The sequence below is a fragment of the Montipora capricornis genome, chromosome 2 (assembly GCF_036669925.1).
Source record: "Montipora capricornis isolate CH-2021 chromosome 2, ASM3666992v2, whole genome shotgun sequence".
Classification (NCBI taxonomy): Eukaryota; Metazoa; Cnidaria; class Anthozoa; order Scleractinia; family Acroporidae; genus Montipora; species Montipora capricornis.
In genome coordinates, this window is record NC_090884.1 from 24349330 (window position 1) to 24372252 (window position 22923).

General features: G+C 38.9%; 1 protein-coding gene across 1 annotated transcript in view; it reads left to right on the plus strand.

Annotated features, from left to right (window-relative positions):
• Positions 1 to 22528, plus strand: part of LOC138039144 (ras GTPase-activating-like protein IQGAP1) — a 67563-nt gene extending 45035 nt beyond the window's left edge. Inside the window, exons 21-43 of the mRNA XM_068885328.1 lie at positions 199 to 369; positions 1293 to 1376; positions 1791 to 1862; positions 2615 to 2684; positions 3821 to 3907; positions 4388 to 4509; positions 5190 to 5497; positions 6128 to 6202; positions 6298 to 6447; positions 7078 to 7218; positions 7914 to 7998; positions 8595 to 8702; positions 9638 to 9694; positions 10456 to 10523; positions 11659 to 11894; positions 12830 to 12962; positions 14186 to 14273; positions 15861 to 15967; positions 16795 to 16909; positions 17461 to 17627; positions 19128 to 19253; positions 19924 to 20032; positions 21063 to 22528. Of these exons, the coding sequence (XP_068741429.1) occupies positions 199 to 369; positions 1293 to 1376; positions 1791 to 1862; positions 2615 to 2684; positions 3821 to 3907; positions 4388 to 4509; positions 5190 to 5497; positions 6128 to 6202; positions 6298 to 6447; positions 7078 to 7218; positions 7914 to 7998; positions 8595 to 8702; positions 9638 to 9694; positions 10456 to 10523; positions 11659 to 11894; positions 12830 to 12962; positions 14186 to 14273; positions 15861 to 15967; positions 16795 to 16909; positions 17461 to 17627; positions 19128 to 19253; positions 19924 to 20032; positions 21063 to 21176 (2793 nt within the window). The 3' untranslated portion in view covers positions 21177 to 22528. The remainder of the gene's footprint in view (positions 1 to 198; positions 370 to 1292; positions 1377 to 1790; positions 1863 to 2614; positions 2685 to 3820; positions 3908 to 4387; positions 4510 to 5189; positions 5498 to 6127; positions 6203 to 6297; positions 6448 to 7077; positions 7219 to 7913; positions 7999 to 8594; positions 8703 to 9637; positions 9695 to 10455; positions 10524 to 11658; positions 11895 to 12829; positions 12963 to 14185; positions 14274 to 15860; positions 15968 to 16794; positions 16910 to 17460; positions 17628 to 19127; positions 19254 to 19923; positions 20033 to 21062) is intronic.
• Positions 22529 to 22923: the final 395 nt, after the last annotated feature.

Sequence of the window (22923 nt, forward strand, 5' to 3'; positions counted from 1 at the left end):
TCTATCTTCCAGAACACTGTGTTGAGTATCATATAATAATAATATTGAGCATGCATCCAATTCAATGCATAAATTTGAGGGCCTATATATGTATTTCTCCAATCTTGGATTTTCACATCAAACTTAATTAATACTCAGACATTCGAACTGGTTGAATGTCAGTCTTTTGACCTTACAGAGGATTGTGTTTGTCAATAGGGTGTAATATCACAGGTCACGGCCCAGTATGACCGGTGGGTGCACATGCAGTCCAATGAACCACTTATTATCAAACTGCAATCACACTGGAAAGGATACCTGGCTAGAAAAGCATATGGAGAAAGGAGAGCATTCATAAAGGAACACTTACCTGCAATTCTCAAAATACAGGTATTGATAGTCTGTGCTTGACTGTATGGCTACCATTAAAAAAATTTTTTGGGTTCTGCACAAAATTTCTTTACCAACATGTGTCCCAAAAATTGCTTACAGGCCAATTAGCTAATAAGGTGGCCTTATAAGGACCAACATGTGGAATATAGGTTGATATATAGCAATTTTGTGCTTTGTTAGATGAAGTTTTCTTTAATAACTATAAAGATCACTAGTTGTTTCTTACCAAACAAGTAGGAATGAACCAGAACATAACTCCCAAGCCTGTGGGAGCTCATCAATAATACTCAGTACTTCATGTTATTACATCTCCCTTCCTTTAGAGGAGTTAAGAAAATACAAGCAAGAAAATAGTTGCTCAAATACTGAAATGTCAAAAGTTCAAATGTCACCAGTTTGAAAGGGCTTAAACAGTTCTTCAGACAAAATCTTGAAATCGTTGGGGTGTATGAATGTGTCTGCTACATTTTGTCTGCATAACGTTCAATCTTTTTTATTCTTGCACTGCTTGAAGGAAATGTGGTGAAAGTAAATCTTTGGTCTTCACCATGTGCCTCCTATTCCTTCGCTATAGACTTCCATGCAGGTCTACTTGGCAAGAGCTCAGCAATACTACACAGTACTTTATGTTATCACAATAGATACCCTCAAAGCTGACAGTAGCTGTGTTTTAGGCAGTGTAGTAACAGTTGTGGCAGGGTATGTGAAAAATGTGTGTTGTAATCTAAGACTTGCATGGTTCGTGCATGGTTACTGTTTTTGTCAAAATGCTGTGATGTTGATTTGTGGTTTCTCTTTTGTGACATGGTGAATTTCTATCAAAAAATGCAGCACATCTCAATGTTACAGGCCTCATGGAAATAAAAAAGTAAGGCAAAGGACTTGAAAGTGCTGAGGAATGTAAATCATTTTCTTCCTAGGCATTTGTTAGGGGATTTATGCAGAGACTGAAATACCAAAGGAGGCTTGCAAAATTCAGGAGTCACCCAGATGAAGTTATCAAAGTAAGACTGGTTATAAAGAAAATATTTTCATCTTATAGGCATGCAGTTTTGTTTGAACAGATTAGACTATGCAGTCTTTTTGTGCTAAATGTGCATGCAATTAAATTTATTACATATAGATATTCTTTGTCTCCAATGCTTGATGACCTTATCACACCTTGAACAGTAATAACCTTGACAGGAAAATGAAGGAAGTTGTGAAAGTCTGGGTACTGCAAGAATTCCAAGAAAGGTGCTGGAACGGTGTTGGTGACCTTAAGCAACTGGTTGATGCTTGATACCCATTGAGATAACCCGGCTCTTAAGAACAGTGATTGGTGTGGCAATGAATAATAATAATAATAATAATAATAATAATAAGGTACATTAAAGGTTAATTTGAGGAGTCATCGGATGTTCATTTCCATTCATCAGATTCAGTCATATGTGAGAATGTGGCTTGCTAGGAAGAAATACCTGGAGAGAAGCAAATACTTTAAAGACCACGTAAGTGTTCCATTCTTTGAATAGTATTGTACATGTAGCTGCAAACATTTTCATGTTGGTGCAAGGTGCCATAAACTGGATAATGTGGTCCTGTATAGTCTTGTATGCTGTATGGTCTCACAAGTTCTAGAATTATTAAATATGTATGTGTGTACAGTACACATATAGGGATTTTTATTTTTGAATGGAATGTGATGATAATTATCAGTTGCTTAAAGTGGTACTGTGATAAAAAAAATCAAATCTTTTTTTCCTTTGGATTTCAAACCTATGTTAACTAAACACTAAGTGACCCAAGTTTTAAGCCTTAATTTCAGAGAGACACTTTTTTTATTTTAACTTGGTCTGCCATTCCTAACTGTAGAATATTTAATAGAGATGGATTTACATGTAGGAGAAAATGACGTCAAAGACTTGCTAGTTAAGAATGCAATGTGTTTGTATGCGAATGAATTAATATGCAGTGTGTTTGCTTACATAATAAACTGCATTTACACGCTTAAATTTTAAGGTAGTGAGTGAATGACGTCACTTTTTCCTTGGTCCAACCCTCTGAGGTCCAGCCGATCAGTTTTGAACGTGAGTAATGGCGGACCATGAAATCCATTTAACTTACACTCAAAATAAACGGCCTTTCAATAAAAATTAAAGCTCAAAATTTAGCCAGGCAGGTGTCAAGCAAACAAACTTTCAAAATCTGAAGAAAAAAAAAGCAAGTGATTTTTTGATCACTTGATTAAAATTTATTGCAGAATGATGCTATTGTAAAGATCCAGGCATGGGCAAGAGCTAATGTTGCACAGAATGACTACAGAAAACTCAGTGAGTACTATCTTCTTGGGAAAAGTGATTTACAGAATAGAACCTTTAAAACCATGCACAGAACATAGGAATAGTGAAGGATTAGAGTAGGTGTTGGAGTATTAAAGGGTATCGTGCAGGCTTTCTTGTCAATAAACAAAGTTAGTGGGTAATGACAAGGAAGCCTGATAACACAATTTAAGGCCTCTTCCAGGACCTTCTTCTGGGTGATACAAAATTCCATAAACAGCAACATTTAATGCTCCATCATTTGGTGAAATGCAAAAATTAAGGTCACTTGAAGTGTCCTTCTTAGATAGGTAGTTTGTGTCTTATGATATAGTGTAAATTTGGCCAGCATTGTGACCGTATAAAAATTGGTTGTAGTATCACAGCAATAGATTTTTGACTTGAGAGTCGAAGGTTGGGGTTGACTTGGCTTGGTGAGGAGTGGGTTGTATCATCACTTGTCATTCCATTGTTACATACATACATACATACATACTTACATACATTTATTGAAGCTCCCCCATAGTGGCTTTTCAGCCACAATGTAAAAAATAGTCATGAATAAATTATCTACAATACTATAAAAATCGACATGGACATGGAAATAGAATTAATAAATAAAGCTAAGATTTATATACAATTGGGGGTGGGGGGGGGGTGGTCTTTAAGGTTCCTTGAATAGTTTCAATAAATTCTTTTTTAAAATTATTTAACGAGGTAGCGTCTCTAACGGATTTTGGAAGCTTGTTCCATGCTTTGGCTCCACGAAAGCTGAAAGATCGTTGCCCTGTGGCAAGGCGACATTTGATCAAGTCCAAGTCGCTTCAGTTTCTTGTGGCTTGGCTATGGATCTGAGAGCGCTTCTTGAACCTCTGCAATAGATACGCAGGAGCGCCTTCGTTATTAAGGCATTTATACATCATGACACAGTCATTAAACTTGAGTTTGTGGTTGATGTCCAGCCATCCTAATGATTTTAGTCCCTCGGAGATGTGATCGTATTTCTTCAAGCCAAGGACAATTCTTGCTGCAAAGTTTGAATAAACAAGCAAACTCCAAAGTAAATAATTCTGTAAGGGAAATTTTTGTTCGCAACTCCATTTAAATACAAGATGCTGCTTATGGTAGATGATGTCCTTTCTTCATAGTTTCCATGCAAGATCCACCATGCAAGACTGTAAGAAAGTTCCTTCACCTTTTGGAACACAGCGATGCTGACTTTGAAGAAGAGCTTGGTAATTACTTTAATCCATGGCCAACATCATCTTCTAAATTCCAGAAAATGTAAAGAAGAGTTTAGTTCGTAGTTCTTTTTATTCTCTTGATTTCACTTGGGAATTCTTGAGTCCATTAATGAGTAAGATAATATTGTCCTGTTTTGTTTATATACCTTTGTTTATTGTTGGCCCATGCAATTCTTTTTTATGCAAGACTGTCATGGACAGTCTTTGAACTTAATGTTGTGTCGATTTTAGCTTGTATGGATGGTTTTAAATCCAGGAGATAAGAGAGGTGATTTATCAGTGCTGACACTAACATACTTCGAACCCTTAAACGTCTGGCACCAATTGCTCAAATATACCGTATCCCTCTAATTTTTTTACCTAAATATCCAGTTTCCTGAAACAAAAATTACTGATTTAATATTTTTGGATTATTTTTTAACTAGCAATAATAATGTTATGTTGACATTGGTTTTGTAAAATTATTTTAAGACCTTCAGAAGTTGAGAGCACAAGTTGTGACTGAGATCAGATCAAATCAACAACTGGAGAATGACTTAAATCTCATGGACATAAAAATTGGACTCCTTGTTCGAAACAGGATCACCTTACAGGTACTGAAGTCTTTCTTTTGAGCTTCCTATTGCCACTGGATCAATGTTCCCACGTGCGTTTATTTCTGTTTTAATGGACGCTACTGTAGTTAAATATATCTTCAGGAAACAAAAACTTTTAATCTTCTAGTTTGTGTCAAGCTCAACAACCAGTTCCAGTTTGGAGTACATTGTATCCCTCCTATGGTGTAGGATAAGGGACCTTTGATTCTGGCTGACTTAAATTACTTTGGTTAATAAGCCATTTTCAAATATCATCCACTTTCCTTTGTCTTTGTCCTCTAAACCTCTCCTTCAAGCTGAATTTTGATATATCGAAAGTGGACGATTGCAGTAACCAAAATCATACATGTAGGGAAACACGCTTTCTTGTACAAACGTTTTGCACAACTGCAATGTTTTTTCTTATTTCCAGGCAATGTTTTTTAAATTCTTTGTGCGAGAATACAAAGATTACAAAATTTACTTGTAGTTTCTCTGCACATGAATGGAAAACACTACCCATTTGGTTGTCTTGTGTTACTCAAAAAAGATCTGTGCTTAATAAGTTCATCCCACTCCATTTTGAGAGTTTAAAGAATCTATGGTGACTCCTAATTGACACAGGAAAGTTTTTGTCCTGTGTGTTATGCTGTTTTGCAAGACCTGTGACCAACTTGTATCCATCTGTGTTTTCTTAGGATGTTGTAGTTCATGGGAAAAATCTCAAGCGTGAGAAGCAAGATGTGACAATGGCTTTGCAGAGAACGAAGGGAATTAAATCACTGAGTAAAGAGAGTCATGAAAAGCTAGAAGCGTATCAGAATCTCTTTTACCTGCTTCAGACAAATCCAGTGTACCTTGCGAAGCTAATTTTTGCGATGCCACAGAGTAAATTCACCAAGTTTATGGAATCTGTTATATTGACATTGTACAATTATGCTTCGAATGCACGCGAAGAGTACCTGCTGGTGAAATTATTTGACACTGCTCTTAAAGAAGAAATTATGTAAGCATTTTGTGTTTTGTTTATGCTTGTTTCTTGTGTGGATTAAGTGAATGCAAGTGATTTTTTTTCGTAAGCATCATTTTCCTATAAGGCAGTCCCATCTTTTGGCCAATTTTTTGTGTGACAAAGCAGTCAATACAAGTATTTACCCTTTTTCGACATAGTCACCTAAATAAAATGATTTTGGCAATTTCTTTGCCATAGACTAGAAAAACGTCTGGCCGGTGCCGTAGCAAATTTGGACCCACCCCCCACCCCCCCTCGCGCCCCAATTACGGCTTATTTAACTGTTTATAGAGGCAGAGTTACATTTTGGAGTAGGGAAACTGACCGATACCGTGACGCATAAATCTTTGAGAAAAAGACTTAAGATCAGTTAAATTTTCAGTAAAGGTTGTTTAAAGCATTCACGATGGCATTTCGTACTTAAAAGTAGATGCGAATTTGAACTTCTTTGGAGCTTGAATCCGCTGTGATACAGTTCTATTTCAAGATTACCCAAGTGCAATCCATTTAAATCTTATCCTTTTTTCCACTCATACTTCTCTTTCCTTTTGCTGTATTTCTTAATTGGTTATTGCAATGTTTCATTCTACTTTATGGGCATTTTGGGTGTTGTTTGTTGTGTAGTTCAAAAGTTGATCAGATGCAGGACATTGTAACAGGGAACCCAGCTGTCATAAGAATGGTGGTTCACTTCAACAGGTCAGTAACAAAGTCACAAGTTTTGATGATGTTCCAGTGTTTTTGAATGACGTGATTTATTTGCGTTCTGATCTTGGATGTATATGTGTGTTAAGAGGTCCAAAGGGTCAGAGTTTGCTGCGAGAGCTTTTGCAGCCACTGGTGGAAGGTGTACTTCATGACAAGAACCTTTCAATAAACACAAACCCTCTTGAAGTGTACAAAGCATGGATTAATCAGATGGAATCAGAAACTGGGCAGGCAAGGTAGGCATGAACGGCAAATTAACCGCTACATTGATTTGTAGTTAATATTAGAAAGCTTAAGCAGTGAACATAAAGCAAAGATGTGATTGTTGTAATGACGAAAAGTGATTTTGCTGGTCTTTGTCGTCCACAGTCTGCCAAAACAACAACATAGAAAACCCAGCTTACGGTATAAACACTAACGCGCTCTCTCTACCATTACCGAAGACCGTTTGTACCGAATACATAGGGAGTTGTATATTCAATTTTAATATTTAGAAAAGTGTACATTTCTCTATGTGATTTATTCATTATGCAGTTGATGACAGTATTTTTAATTAAATTAACATAAGTTTCTGCCTATGAAGATTCATTGTGCAAGAGCTTCTGTTAATTAATTAAGCGGTTTTCACCAAATGTTTATCACTTTATCTGAAGGCAAGTTTTCATTTGGAAACAAAGCTTTACTTATCGTTCCTAGCGCAGCGTAGCAATACATCCTATAAAAGACTTTTGGGAGGGGATAACTTTATTATTTTTTATAAATAATTACTTAAATTAACAATAAGTTATTTCCTGGTAAAGACTGTGTGGTTTTGGTGTGTGCCACTCGAATGTATAAATAAACAAATGCTCCTGATTTCACTTTAGCAAGTTACCATATGATGTGGAGCCAGAGCAGGCTCTAAAACATCCTGAGGTCAATGCCAGGATAGAAGCTGCCATAAAAAGCCTCACTACTGCAACAGACACTTTCTTGAATTCTATTGTGCAGTCTGGAGACAAACTTCCGTGAGTATGGTCAATTAAGATATCTTAACGATCCATTAACATTTTAAGTTGGCATTCACATTCGGCGTGGTGCTCAACGGTTGGTACTTATTGTTAAAGCCTGCTTTGTTTGGGGTTAACCAAGTTACCATTCCTGTGGCAACTTGCTTTATAATTGCCCATTGGAAAGATTGCCAAAATGCAAGTTGCGACAATTATTTAGTTCTTTTCAACTTAAGCTGAAGATATACACCAGGAGGTCTTTCACATTAAGCATTTTTATGTAAGTGCTCTCTCCAGTGTCATTTTGTGTATCTGCAAAACATTTAATCCTTTTTAGTACGCACAAGTTAAAACAAAGAATATAGTGTTTATAATTCATACCATATTTTCATTACAGTGCAAGGGCAAATTTGTTGTGCCGCGGAGTTTCCTTTTGGCACCGTTCACCAATTTTTGACCAAAAAATGCCAGGAAAATCACAATTCCTCATGGTCACGGTTGCGTTGCCTTCAGGCCTACATGAGATAGCAAGCGCACGTGTTATATGTAACGCAGAATTGTTTTGTTTAAAGACGTTGCCCTGTGAGCTGCTGGTAATCCTCCACTTCTTTCACCTCTTTCTCCTCCCCAGACGAAAGTGGATTATGTCATTGTGTAACATTACTGCTGTTTTCATCATCGTTATACGTTTGCTTGTGTGTTTGCTGTTTTAGGTATGGCTTGAGATGTGTTGCTATGTCATTAAGAGTGGCTCTTTCAGAAAAATTCCCGGAAGCACCAGAGGCGGAAATCTTAAAGGTAAATGTGAACGTCGGTTTTCTTGGTTTTCAACCTCGTGATCAAAGGGACAGCGGCCATGCTTTTTAAAGGAAAATGGTAGGAAGAGTTTGCTTAAGAATAGAGCTCAAACAGATTGCTTGGTCAAATGCTTTCTTATTTCGATCGCACCCTTGAGAAAAAAAATGTAAACCGCCTTGAGATTTGTGTTTTATGCGGTTTATAAATCCTAAACCATAAGCTCTAGTTATCCAATAAAGACTTACTAATCTGGCACGACTAGTTAACGCATGCGTGCACACGGAAAGTGCTCAGTTTGGCTTGCTCCATGCTCAGTATCCATAACTTAAGAATGAGAAGTGGTCCTGTATTGCCCGATTGTTGTTGTGGTCTTGGACGACAAGAGAAATCATTTGCACACCTGAAGAAACGCTGTTGTTACATTTCCGCACACATCAGATGTTATCTGCATCGATATCATCATATAGAAAGTTGTTTAGTGACTTATCAGAGATAGTAGCTTTGTTAGTTATCTTTTATTTGAGAATATTGTTTCTATTTTCGTTCACCTCCAGCTGAAGACTCTCTTTAAACGGTTAAATTTCTGTGTTTTATAGGTTGTTGGAAACTTAATCTACTACAGATACATGAACCCTGCGATTGTTGCTCCTGACGCGTTTGATATTGTATCACTTGGAGTTGACAAAGGTTTAACATCAGATCAGGTAATCCATGCTTTTTAGCTGTTATGTCCTTTTTGGGTTTCTGAGATTGAATGTTCTTGAGCTGCTACTAACCCTAACGCTAACCTTATTGTTTGAAATAAGCATTAAATGGTTACAATTAACGAGACACATCGTGTTAGATATCAAAATTGGGTATGCATCTAATTGCTTGCGGTTCTAGACATTCAGTCATTCTCGTCACCAGAACCTCGGATAGACCTAAGGCTCTGGGGAACTCTATGTAGTAGAACGTGCTCCGAAGGGTTCTTATAGCCAAAAATTGGCTATTTGAACCTTACGGTGCCTGCTCGCTCCTCGTGCTAACATGAATGCACCAATTGTTCTTCACGAAAACCAATGAGAAGACACTTTGTTTCAGGGCTCAGCAGAGCTCATCTCTCCTTCAGTCAAGAAAAGAGCTCTGGGGTCGAGATTGGACATCCGGTCGACTGTAGGGCAATTGACTGTCAGATAGATTAACTTAATTTAAATTGCATGGGTGGTGGAATTTATTGAAACTGAAACCATGAAAAACATTTGAGGGTAGTGTTGTGGGTTTTTTTTTGTTTGGGTTAATCCAGCATCATGTTACTTGAGAAAAAGAGTTATGTGGAAACATTGTGAAGTTGAAGATTGATAGAAGGGGATACTTTCTGACACTTATCAAAATCGACTTGCAGCTAATTGTGTGTATATCTGGACACACTGGAGCGGCTTTGCTGTTTTGTTTCTTAAAAGAGCGGCTTAGATTTCAAAACTGAAGGCAAAATTTGTGTTTAAGGGTTGGCTTATCTTGTTATTGAAGGGAAATTTGTGTTTGCAATTTGCATGCGCAAATAATCGTGAATATTTGGCCAATACTTGAGTAACGGAATTCCTTTCACTTTTGTCACACAGTATCTGTTTACTAAGTAGTGAAATAATTTCCCTTTCAGAGAAGAAATCTTGGGTCCATTGCCAAGATCTTACAATATGCAGCATCAAATAAAATGGTGAGAAATCAACAATCCTACTTTTGTACAATGCGTTAACTCTTTACAATGCCAGAGTAATTTTGGGAAGAACCTGGTCCAAATCAAAACTCTCTGTGAGAAGTATATTCAAATTCTCCATGCTATCCAACGAGTATCCAGTTCATCTCTGTAGATGGTTGTTTCTGTGTTTATGCCAAAGTCACTACCCGGTATGTATACTTGTGGTTTCACTTCATTACTGTGAAGTGGTAGACGTCTCAGTCTCTTAAACATCTTTAGTCCTAATCTCCCTGATGTGGCTTTAGAAATCAACTGGCAACCTTGAGCTGAGTTTCTTGTTTATTTAGTGTAGTGTGCGTTGAAACAGTGGACGAGTACTTCATTAAATATGTATCGCTAAGAGAACGATATTATATACTTACAGTTGGGAAAACGATTTGTTGACAAAGAACTCTTTAAGAACAGTGACAAGGAACACCCTGACCCGGAGATTGCGCAAGCAGAACGTGTTGTTAGTACATGTTGGATTTGATGCAAGACAAGTTGTCCAAGGCAGTTTTACTGCGCTTTCATGGTTTTCCTTTCACATTCATTTTAAATTGTTACTTTGCGCACTTTGTTCTGTTGGATCTTGTTCCTTCCATGGAATTTTTGAGGGTCTTGGTGCGTCTGATGTCGAACGTGAATTTAAATTGAGTTCTCGTTTACATTACTTTGTATTGGAATCTTCTCAAAGTGAACTGGCTCTCTGGCCATTCTTTTTGCATTTTTATTTTCAGTTTGGAGGTGAGAGCGCGCACCTGAGTCCTCTTAATGGATACATTGCAGAAGCTCATCAACGCTTTAAGTAAGTTTTCGTTGCATCAATCGACTAAGTGAAGGTCTAATTGCTGGAAACATGCCTTTCAACCGCTTTTTTGGATGCCAGTCAATTTCCCTGGTCAACGCAGTTCATGCCAAATTCTAGGACTTGTCTCCCAAAATGCAGCATTGTAGTTCTCTAAGAAATTCGTCCTCTCATGCGCAATCATAAATTTGGTAAAATGTTTCCTTTGAAGGAGGGAAGGAATTTTAATAAGATATTTAGCACTCTCAAATGGGAAAATGTGAATTCTTAAAATAAGTCTAAAAAAGAGATAAACTTGTTGGCTTTCACTTGAACAGTTTTTCACAATTTTTGTCTATCAGTCCGGTTTACAAGTGCATGGTTTGAGTGTCTCCCATTTTGTAATGAGCAACACCTGCGAGATTGATTTGCGCTTTTGGATGTGAGAGTGAATCAGCGTCCTCCTACGGCCATCATACAAGATATCGATACTGTTGGGTTTTTTTAGTTTGGTAATCCACAGCTGCCTTTTGAGTAATGATTAGTTGAATTTTTCCAGCTGTTCTAACCAGAGTGGTTTCAAGTGAGGCAGTGTGGCCCAGTGGTTAGGGCGCTTGCCTTGAGATCCGGAGATCCCGGGTTCAAGACCCGCTCTGACCACTCGTTGAATTTGATTCTGGTAGTCCCTGGTTCAACTTCCCAGCTGCACTTGTAAAGAGCCAACTGGTTTCCCTCCGGCCGGTTGGGATTCTTAACAGTTGTTGTTCTTGTTCTGTTTCGTCGTTTCGTTGTGTTTCATTGGCCCTGAAAAGCCCCTATGGGGAGCGGTCAATTAAGTATGTATTGTATTGTATTGTATTGTATTGTATTGTATTGTATAAGTTGTAAAGGACTCTACAGCTGATCCTCTACCTGTCTAGGTCATCGTGGTTATACCTCAGACCAACCAGTAAAAATAGGGGTGAGAGCAATATAATTAAGGCTAATCTCGGATCAGTTCACAACATCTGGAGACATGGTGATATACGTTCCCTTCCGTCATTTTTCAGGCGTTTCCCCTGGGATACCACACTACAGGGATCAATTCAATAGCCGCGTGTTTTGATTGTCAGTTGGGCTTTTGAGTTTCAACAGCCCTTTTTGGCTTTCATTTCAGGCGATTCTTCTTAGAAGTTTCAACAGTGGAGGAACCTGAAGTTCACTTCAATATCGATGAGTACACAGATGTGGTGATGCTCACCAAACCAGCCATTTACATTTCAGTACAGGAGATATGTGATACCCACACACTACTGTTAGATCACAGGGATGAGATAGCCCCTGATCCAAACGACCCTCTGCATGAGTTGCTGGATGACCTGGGTGATGCTCCCAATGTAGAATCTATGCTAGGTAAAACGAGTCTTGATGCTCTATTGAATTCAAGCCTGGTGAATAAAGAAATGTTGGGTTTACCTGATTGGCAATGCCGTCATTCTTAGGAAAGATATCACTACTTCTGATCCTAGTTGTTTCAAGACACTTGCCTTAAAGAAAGCAGAAGTAAATAAAGAAACGTGATTTCATAGGGTAATTGTAGGCTTAATAATAAAAAAAAGAAGTCAAAAGTGAGGAGTAACAATTTGTATTGGCTGGATAAATGAACTAACACTACTCAGGATCAGCAAATCAAACTTTAAACAACAGGGCCATAATGTTGTTAATCTTGATTTTGCTTAGGAAACGGTGAATGTTAGACATCCAGTTGAATAAATAGACAAATAAATAAAACTAGTACTGGACATTAACCTGAAACTTAGCGACGTTTCGCCTAGAACCACCAGGCTTCTTTCATGCACAATCGTTGGTGCAGGCCGAGATGCATGATGGGACACTGTTTTGCGTGGTGTCCCATCATGCATCTCGGCTTTCCTAGGGGTTTTAGGCGAAACGTCGCTAAGTTTCACGTTAATGTCCAGTACTAGTTTTATTTATTTGTCTATTAATCTTGCTTGATTCACTGAGTGAAAAAGTATGGCGGAATGAGAGATAGAGTTGTCTCGTTTCCGTCTGATCAGAAGCATGCGATAATGGTGATACACCAGTGACAGCCAACGAAACACTTTTATTGTAAATCGCTTTCCTTGCATTACATGTAAAGGTTGCTTCCCAGAATCCACTCAATAACACTGCAGACTGTCAGTGCCTCCAAAACCGGCCCTGCACTTTTGACACAATCCTTTACATTCGTTAATTCTTTGACTTGGTGATAAGCAAACAACATGGTGCGCTTACAAAGCTGCCTTGACGTTGGGTTTTTATTGACAAACTATTTCTTTTAATGCTAGGCGAGGGCTCACCCGTCAACGGCGAAGAAGGATTAACAACTCAGTCGGCGAAAACGGAGATTTATTTAACACTGACAAACAAGTTTGAAGTGCCAGATGATGACGACTCTGACATGAGAGCTCTATTTGTGAGGTTCGCGTTTGGAAAGTTTTTTTCCTTTGTTGTCATTTCTCATCTCGAAACTGTAGGGGGTCTGGTACTGGTGAGGAATCATGGAATTGTTTAGGGCGCACGTAACATGTATATTGTACAGAAGCGCTTGAAATACACATACCCTTAATTACTAATTGAAAGACCAAGATTTCGACTGCTTCATTGGAACAGAAAGGTAGTAGGTAACATTTTCATCGTTTTGAATTTATTCCTGCCCGCATATGCTATGAGTGGTTTGTGGGTTGATGTGAAACGAAGGACTGTATTCTAGAGATTTAAGTGGCAAAAATAAATTTTGCCTACTATGTCAGAAATCCAGGGAAATTTAACCAATTTGCTATAGACCATGTAAACGATTTTCCCTCTTCCATGAATGAGATGGCTCATGCAGCACTTTGAGAATTTATAACTGGGGAAAGTTGGTTTGACTTCTCACTGTTTTGTAACAGTTCGTGGATTCCATAATCAGGCGCCCGTTTCTCGAAAGTCCAGGGACTTTTGGGGCCTTTTACGGGTGTCACCATCCTGCCAGCAGAGCCTTTCTTAACTCGACAACAAAGAAAGGACTCTGCAAAAATCGTGTTAAGTCTTCATTGAGTGTGCGGTTTGACCGGAGTGACTAGTTCAGAAACTTGGGCTGCGGTGACTTACAAGACTTGACATGATTTCTATAGAGCCTCTCTTTCTCGCTTTCTGCCGAGTTTTATAGAAGCTCTGCTCGCAGGATGGGGTGTCACAATTCCCTCTTTTTCTTAAAACGGAGAGATTTTACACCGTCAAACTTCATGTCCATTTTGTTATCTTAAAAACATGTGCAAAAGACCAGCATATCTGAACAAGCGGATGGCAGCTCCGAAAAGTATTCGAAAATTTCAAGAAACGAGCCCTAGGACACCAAATACATTACGGATAGTTCATTGCTAGTTTTAAAATAAAGGGGTTACCGATTAAATAAACCAATGCTATGCAAGGGTAAATGAAGTATTGAAATGGTTTCTGTTGACTTAATGCCATGGGTTAAAAAGGCCACTCACCCCAGGAAAGGAACCTTTATAACTGAACATTCAACCGAGTCCAAATACCCCATGGCCATGAGGTTGATTCCATTGTTAATTGGTCACATCCACGCAAAGTAGTCAATTAAAAATCTTAGTTCCTTGAAGGGCAATCGTTTGGAGTGCTTTATAATATTATCTTTGCAGAACGAAAAGAATGATCGTTGACGTGTTGAAAGTCCAACCAGGCGAGAACCTTACAGAAATCTTGGAGACAACTGCCTCAGATGAACAAGTGAGGATTATCTGAATTTAGCCAATGATCTGGTATTTGAGTAGGTAGGGGTGGTCAGATTCAGCATTACCGGTTTGGGGATCGCGGGAGCTAATTGTTACAAAAAGGCTGTTTTGTCCCTCACAACACTTCTTTTCTATTAGAATGACTTCAGGAAGGCAAATGGCTTTTTTAGATACGATATGTTCAGATATTTTGTGTCAATTAAATGCTTTTATATACTTTTATTCCAAAATGGCCGCCATTTTAGTATTCTTTTGTTTCCTTGCATATTAGCCCATTTGGTGTCGCTTTCAAACGTAAAATTCAAGAGTATTTAACCTTGAACGAGGCCAAAAGGGCCAATTTGCAATCAAATAAAAGAATACTAAAATGGTGGCCGCTTTGAAATAAGGTGTATGATATATTTGTTCTATGTTTGCCACTGACTCTTGATATTTTTCAACAGACGTTTCGTCTAATGCTTAAGCCTTCATCAGTGATATGAAAGCGAAGTTCGTTGTCATACGCTATTAATAGGGAGCTTAAGCACGCGCGTTTTTGAAACGCGGACGGCAACCGGAAGAGGACATTTCTCCTGCAAGGACAGATTTTTATACGAATTGTCTCTAGTGGAGAAAAGATACTTAGCAATGTAAATGTGGTTGTCTGAAGACAAGTTAAAAGGGAAAACAGCTCACTTCCGGTTGCTGTCCGCGTCTCAAAAACGCGCGTGCTTAAGCTCCCTATTTATAATAGGCTTATTTAGCAACTGAACGGGAACGTCAGTGGCGACGTCGCGCGCAGCAAAACTACCAATGAGAATAGAGAAGAAAGATTGGAGTCTACTACTTATGAATTCTCATTGGTATTTTTTCTGCGCGCGCCGTCGCCCCTGACGTTCCCTTTCTGTTGCTAATAGGGACCTTAAGATCTACGAAGGCGCCGTCGACGAAAACGTCCCCTCAAAATAGAACTTTGCTCTAGTAAAAGTCTTTCGCGATTATTCCATCTCGTTCACGTCGTACATTGTGGGCGAAGTATCCTAAAAATAAATTGGTACGAGCGGTTTCAGACTGAAAATAGAGAATGAAAGATTCTCTGTTGCGTGCTCACGTTGTCGTCAAAACCTAAAATTTAGTGATTTCACGTCGTCGTCACGCAGAGAACCGCAATTAATGAGACGCGGACGGCAACCGGAAGTGAGCTATCTTCCCTTTTAACTTGTTTTCACGCGACCACATTTACGTTGCAAAGTATCTTTTCTCCATAAGAGATGATTAATACAAAAATCTGAGAGACAGCACTGTCCTGGCACGCGAAGTTTTCTCTTCCTGTTGCCGTCCGCGTCTCAAAAACACGCGTGCCTAAGCTCCCTAATAAGCCTATTTAAAGTAACGTAGCGCGAAGCTTGCGCGTGGGACCAATACAATTCATGCTCGCGCCACGATGGCGTGAGATCAAGGAGAGGCATTTCAGTTTTAGCAGAAGAAATGTTTTAGTAAAAGAGATCTCTCTCAGTTCCTGTTACGGATAACTTGACAAAGCAATGGATTTATTCCCTTCCTTCACCTCAGCGTGAAATAAATAGTGACGCATTTCTTGCAGGAAGAAGATCACATGCGTTTTATGAAGCTTAGAGAACTTAGCGATGAAAGTAAGAGCAAATCCCACGGCAACGTGTCCAGATCTGCATCTGCGTATGGCGATACCAAGTATGTTTTACCCAATACTGCTTTTTGGCTGTCTTATTTATCTGTAAGCAATACATAGCACGTCTTCGTGTCAATTATTTGGAAGCCTGAAAGCTATTAATATGCATATATGCAATTCAGGACTGTTGTGAGCCAAAGTAATGCTGAAATAGTTTTCTTAATACCAATACTTGGTTTTCCCCTTCAAAAAGCTGTTAGGATTCTGTGGAAGTTGATATTTTAAGGTGATTCCTCAGAAAAAAAAATTGTCAAACGATTTTCTTGACACTTTCCCTGAATGTTCCCTACCAATCCCTATTTTGAGAACTACAATAAAAAAGATAGGTCACCGTGCTTGCTTAAGAGATATAATGGGCCAGTCTTACCCCATTGATACCTGTACTGACACTAATCATGCGCGTTATTTCATCGGCTAAGGGTCCCTTTTGCGGTAGCTAAACGAGAGGGTTTTTGAAGTAACACTTGAAAAGACAGCTGGTAGGTGGAAAGTCTAGAGCATATGGCGCACTGTCTTGTATAGTTTATGGAAAAATCACTCAACTTAAAACGACGTCGACTCAAAACGTTTCTCGAGTCGTTTTCAAGATCCCTCGGTAAGGGGCTTTGTTTACGTTTTTAGCTATATCTTTTTTTCCTTCCAATAAATTTTTTTAAACCTTTTTCAATTTAAAGGGGATAATTTGTGCACCAAAATTATACGATAAAAAATATAGGTCTTTTTCAGGGAAATATGTAAATTATGAATTACATGTAAGCAAGTCTCTTTCCTTGCTATCTTTACTATTTTATTTTGTTAGTGGTTTGGACTTAGTGATTTGTTTTGTCAGGCTTACTTTAGAAGGACTGAAGAGAAAGATCATAAGAAATCTGCGCATGCTTGAAAGCCAAGGAGTGGTTACCATAAAGAACGACTATCAGGATATTATTAACGCTATTGCAAAGGTACGGCATCTAAGATGGCATACACTTGAAAGAAGTATTTCACAATTCTGTAAAACGTCAGCAAAGATAAACAGTTTTGATTCCGTACGTCCGAACCCCCTAAGCTAATATCTATGAACAGAAGCTGGTTTCTGACGCTCACACGGATCAGACGGATGTCGTAAAAGAAACTCACAGTGAATGGAACTTTAAATAATGTATCGAGATGAGAAAGCTTCTCATTAACCAACTGACAAAGACTTCCCCTTTCAGAAGTTGGAGGAAAGGAAATCTTCTATACCTTGTTTTAATTTGGATAATGAAAGATAAAAGAAATAAAAACTGAACTTTCATCCGTGATTGAGGGTAGTTAATCTGAGATTATTCCATCACTATAGTTGCTGAATTTTCGATTTGGTCTTTTGTTATGACTGCCAAGATGTCTTGTGAACATCGGCTTAACATTTCGTTCTGCACAAGCAAGGTTACGACAGACCAGTCTCATGTTATTCTCTTCTGGATGAAACATCATATTTTTGTATCTTGATTGGTAACGTGGTTTGTTATTGTAGGACATTCGAAATCAAAGGCGCTATCGCCAGAGACGGAGACAAGAAAAGAAAAAACTTGGACAGACTTTGGAAAGCTTGCAGACAAAATCACAATTCTATGAAGAACAGATTGACTACTACAATCAGTACATCCGTGTTTGCTTAGATAACCTGGCCAAGAGTGGAAAGTGAGTAGACGTTGCTTGCTGCTTCTCGCCTTTTTTCCATAGGGGTATCACTTTCCTTACATCAGGAATAATTTTAATAGAGAAATATCTGGATCAGTTATCATCAATTAAGTTCCTGTATCAGGTAGTAATTGGAACTTGTCCTTCATATTTACCATAGTGGGTCAAGTCGTCCTTGATCAAGGGCTGAATAACAATTTATTCACTTGGGTATGAACCTACAGGTTTTACAAAGGATGTCGTGTACATTTTTTGTTCAATTTAAATAAGCCAGATTAAGGAGGATCGAGAGGGTTTCAGGATTAGCAGTGGATGTCCAATGATAAAAAATTAAAACAACTGCTAATCTTATTAGAAAGACAACATTTTGACATCTGCATGAAACTATTGTACGGCATCTTTTAAATTTGTCTGGGGCGCCCCAAGTGTTACAATGTCAACGGTACTGCACAGCTTAAAGACCCTCTGAAGCTCAGTTTTCAGTCAGTGTCTCAAAAACGAGCTCGGTGAAGATTCATCAAGTTCAAAAGCGTAAACGTGACATGGGGAAAAAACTATCTAGTAGAAGATCAGTTATTTATGAAAACTGTAAGGAGATGATATGAAAATTCCAGTAGATAGTTTCTTCAAATTGTCTTTGAGAATTTGAAATAACGTGTCCTATGTGTATACAAAAACTCAGTGTGCAGCACCAAGCCAACTTTCGAGAACCAAACCTAACAAGCTTCATTTCCGGTTTTCGGAATTCTCCCGGGTAGTAGCCCTTTTCCGAGTTGCAGTTTGCCTCTGTTTCAAAGCGAGTCCTGGTGGACAACCATTCAAATGGAAATGATTTTCATGCAAATCGAACTCATTATCATTTGAAGGATTTAGCACGAAGACTCGTTTTGAACCAGAGGCAAACAGCGACGCGGAAATGGCCTATTTGCTGGCATGTATCTTGGGCTCCATTCCTCGCGCTGTCGGAAAACCCTTTGAGTCTCCTTATATAGACCTTTTTACCGATACGGCGGCCATTGTGATTTCTATTGTTTCGAATAGCCATTATGGGATGCCCAGGGGACAAATACATATTAATTTGCCCCCTGGGCATCCCATAATGTCTTTCGAAACAGTAGAAATCAAAATGGCCGCCGTATCGGTAAAAAGGGCTATTAGAATTGTCATTCTGAATTTTAATGTAGAGTAACATTTGAAATGTATCGACTCTTGGTTTACAGGAGCATACTTGTGACCTGAATACTGCGCTTTTATTGGCTAACGCTTTTATGAATTATAATTAGACAACAATACCTACATTTAACCATGTTAAGTTTTTCCCTAAAGAGGATAGGGTATATTCCAAGGAAACACTAAAGCAACTTGTTTGATGCAGTTGGACTACACTGGTTTCAAACTCTTGTTTCTCTTAGATTTCAAAGTCTTTGTCTCTTAGATATTACTATGGACTCAGTGGGGTCGTGAAAAGAAAGTTTGATTTTATGTTCTACAAATTACCAGGAAACCCTCGCGAGCCAAGCAGCAGAAGGGAAAGGTAGACGTGTACCGTGGAGATGTCAAGTACACTGCACAGAGACTGTACGAGAAAGGAGTCATTCTGGAAATTGAGGGACTGCCCCCATCACAGTAAGTGACGAAGCGGGGGTGTAAATTGTGCCTACATAAAAGTGTGATTTACAGGGAACATGCTAGCACTGCTGTAAAATATTCTGTGGTGTTCTGCTGATAAGCCTTTTAATCCCAAGTTCAGAAATGCTTCTGTCTCCTATAAGAATAACGCCTGCAAGCCTGATAAGCATACGCTCAAGAAAATATGAAAACGTGAAGAGTGGTCTATAATTGAAACGGTAAGGGTACATGATTTGGAAGTTTGAGGACCTTTCAATTCTCAATGACAGAGGTAAAAACAGTGAATTATCTCGTATGCGGATTTAAGAGAGTAAGAGTAAGTAGGGGAAGCTTACCTTGAAAAGAAATCCGGAGTTCTTACTTTCCCATTTTGAGGCCGTGGCTCGATCTTTGGTTCCTATATCTCTTAGTTCTTTATATTCTTCTTATCCTTCTTGAGGAAGGGAGGGGTGCACTCTTGGCGGAATTTCTTCGGCCCCGTCTTTCTGGAATTTTTTGAATCTGCCACGGTGATGTTTTGTTTATTCTCTTCGTCTCCCTCTGATCTGATCCAACACCATTCCAGCAATTTGAGAAAGAAGCTGACTCTACCAACCTTAAAATTGTTATTTTGACTCCTAATGTGTTATTACAGAACTTCAGTTGTCTTTTCCCCGGTCTATCGTAGATTCAAGAATGTCATGTTCGAGATCAAATCAGCAGATGAGGTTGGAGTCTTTGAAGTGTCCGCTAAGTTCATGGGCGTTGCTATGGAGAAGGTGGAGCTAGTTTTTCAGGTGAGTTCGTTGCCCTTCCTTTCCAGAGCTGAGTGAGTAAGCTTCAGTGCGGGGTCGGAAAAAGGTATTTCAACAACAACAGATTTTCAGCAAAGGGGATATCTTGAAAACGTGCTAAAAGACCAGTTTATCAAAACAAGCGGATGGCAATTTAGTAAATAGCTTGTCCAGCCCGGAAACGGGCTCCAGGCCCTGGCGGCTTGAAGAATGTTTAGCGCTAACCAACCGAAAAATACCATGGAAACCTATAGGTTTTGATTCCTCGTAACCAACGGTTAGTGCTGACCAGGCTTCGAGCAACCGGCCCCAGAGAAGTAGTGTAGCAGCTCTCGTAACCTGCTATTATTTTAAGGTCTAAGACCTCTTTTACACACGCACATAGTTGGCACGGCACTCCAAAATCGTGGCACGATTTGGTACCGTGGTGAGGATACCTCCAGAGATGTGCTCGACACTCTTATAATTTCTGGCACGGGTGCCTAATATGCTTCTGTTTGTTCTGTTTACACACGAAATATTTACCGTGCCGTACCCGAAAAACATAGGTACGGTACCAAGATTTCGGAGTGTCGTGCCAGATTTTTGTGCTAGTGGAAAGTCGTTGTTTCAAATGTTTGGTCTTTTGTTTTTGATTTGGGTAGCGAGCCAATCACACGATACGTTATGAAAGCTGCTACATCACCGTCCATCTCACAGCCCAAAGACGAGTTTGGGAATTGCATGTCCTTAGACCAGCTTGGCACTATCAGCTTGTTTAGTCTTCCTTTAGTCTGACATTGCAGCCTCTTGTCCACGCAGATCCCAGAGGGTTATGGTGAAAGAAACGGCTGTGTTTCAGACTTACTATGCAAAACGCAGCAGCATGTTTTGTTGTGAGAGTTGAGTGGGGTTTCCTATCGAAGAATATTTTGTCTACTGTTATTAAGGAGACATAAAGTAGCCTAACCAAAAACTACCAAGGTTTGGTCATGATAAAACATGTAGAACGGCTGCCTGGTTGGTAATTGTGAGTTCGTTGCTGTTTACACAGGATTTACTTCAGCTTCAGTACGAAGGTGTGGCAGTCATGAAGATGTTTGGTCGTGCCAAGATCAACGTTAACTTGCTGATATTCCTGTTAAACAAGAAATTCTACGGCAAATAGAATAGACATTGTCTTACATACTGTTCACAATGGGTAGATTAAATGCACTTTGGGTGCTTAAATGATGTAAACGAGTGGTAAGGCAACTCACAGTCTGCTCGTCGCTTCTTAAGCAATTGGTTTCCTGTTAAGAATGAACAGATGCGGGGCGCCTATATAGCTTGCCCTGCCTTAACATCGTGTTCGGTTGTAACTACTAAATTACACAACGTTATAATGCAGGTTAATTCCTGTAGTGAATCACTTTGAAGCAAGCACCGGAAACGTTCGTTAGGGATCAAATCACGATCTTTAATACCTCTCAAAAAAAAGGTTTACTGTTCAGCATTTTGGGTTTAAGTACATTTTTCATTCTACAAGTCAAGGTAATATTTGTGGCACATTTTGCTGCAACAAACGGTGTATGAGAGCCTAGTAATACGAGGGAAAAGACCGTAATGAATTTGGAGTGAAAACAGTTGATATCCCGCTCTTTAACACGATCGATCCAGCTGACCAGTATCAAACTTTGCCTTTTGAAGCTTTATCGTCGTCCACTCTGCTTGAAAGAAGTGAACTTTAAATTTAGTTTTCAAGAATTCACATCAAATCCATTGCTGTTGTTGTTTTGCCGCTCATTCCTCTTTCAATTGTTTTCGCTTTGCATAATTATTGTCAAAATTGCGTTGCATAACGTAACATTTGCGTCAGTACCTACAATAATAATAATAATAATAATAATAATAATAATCAGAATAATAATCATAATCCTAATCCTCGTGAATAATCATCATCCTCAATAATATTAGCATTGCGTTTACCTTAAACGGCATTTTGCTCTTTTTCTTAAAAGCATGAAAATTTGTATCTACCTTATTTTTCTCTTTTGAGACGTTGCTTGGCATTAGTAGCTTATGGTAAAGAAATGAGTTCAAATCGTTCATTTTTCTTCGAATTCACGTTTGCCGTTTTCCGTAGATGCAATGCTGAATGTTTCAAAAGTGGGGAGTATTGGGTTTAGTGTAAGGGGATGGCGGTGTGGGGAGAAGATAGGTGAATTCCAAGTGGAAATATTCCTTTTTTTTGTACAAAACTGCTCATGTTTACAAAATATGAACACCAAGATACATTCCTTGGTTATTAATTGTATGCTGATTCTGGCGAATTATCGATCCATTTTTAGGCTTCCTCTTACCACAGAGTGCTTTTCCGACTTCAAACCTTCCCCTTTTTTGTTTACGCTCCAAGCAAATAAAATGGCATTGAAAGCTCTTCAGTAATAAATTAAGTGTGGACTAGCACGAGATTAAAGATGAAGTATGGTAATTGCGTGGTATATTAAATAAAAACGTCATGGTGATGTGTGGTTGAAATTGACAAACTTTGTTTAATTTGCAATAGCCCTTTTCACGGTTAGTTTTTCTCATTTGAATTACAATGTACTCTAGCATGAATGTGAGGCAATTTCGTGCTATTTTTAACTTCTTACTAACCGAGCGCGAGGGCCGTACTGGGGAATATTGGCCCGAGGTCGTGGCCGCAGCGAGGTCCGTACAAAAACGACCGAGGGCCAATATTCCCCAGTACGGCTCGAGCTAGCTCGGTTAGTAAGTAGCTTATTATAAGGCTTTTTAATTACCTTTTGCTTTGTTTTTGCAAGCCCGTAATCGGCCCGTGGGCATTACGGGAGAATAATTCCCTACAATTCAGTCATAATTAGCCAATCAAAGCTCGCGTTATATCGGCTACAAACACAAGCCATATAATA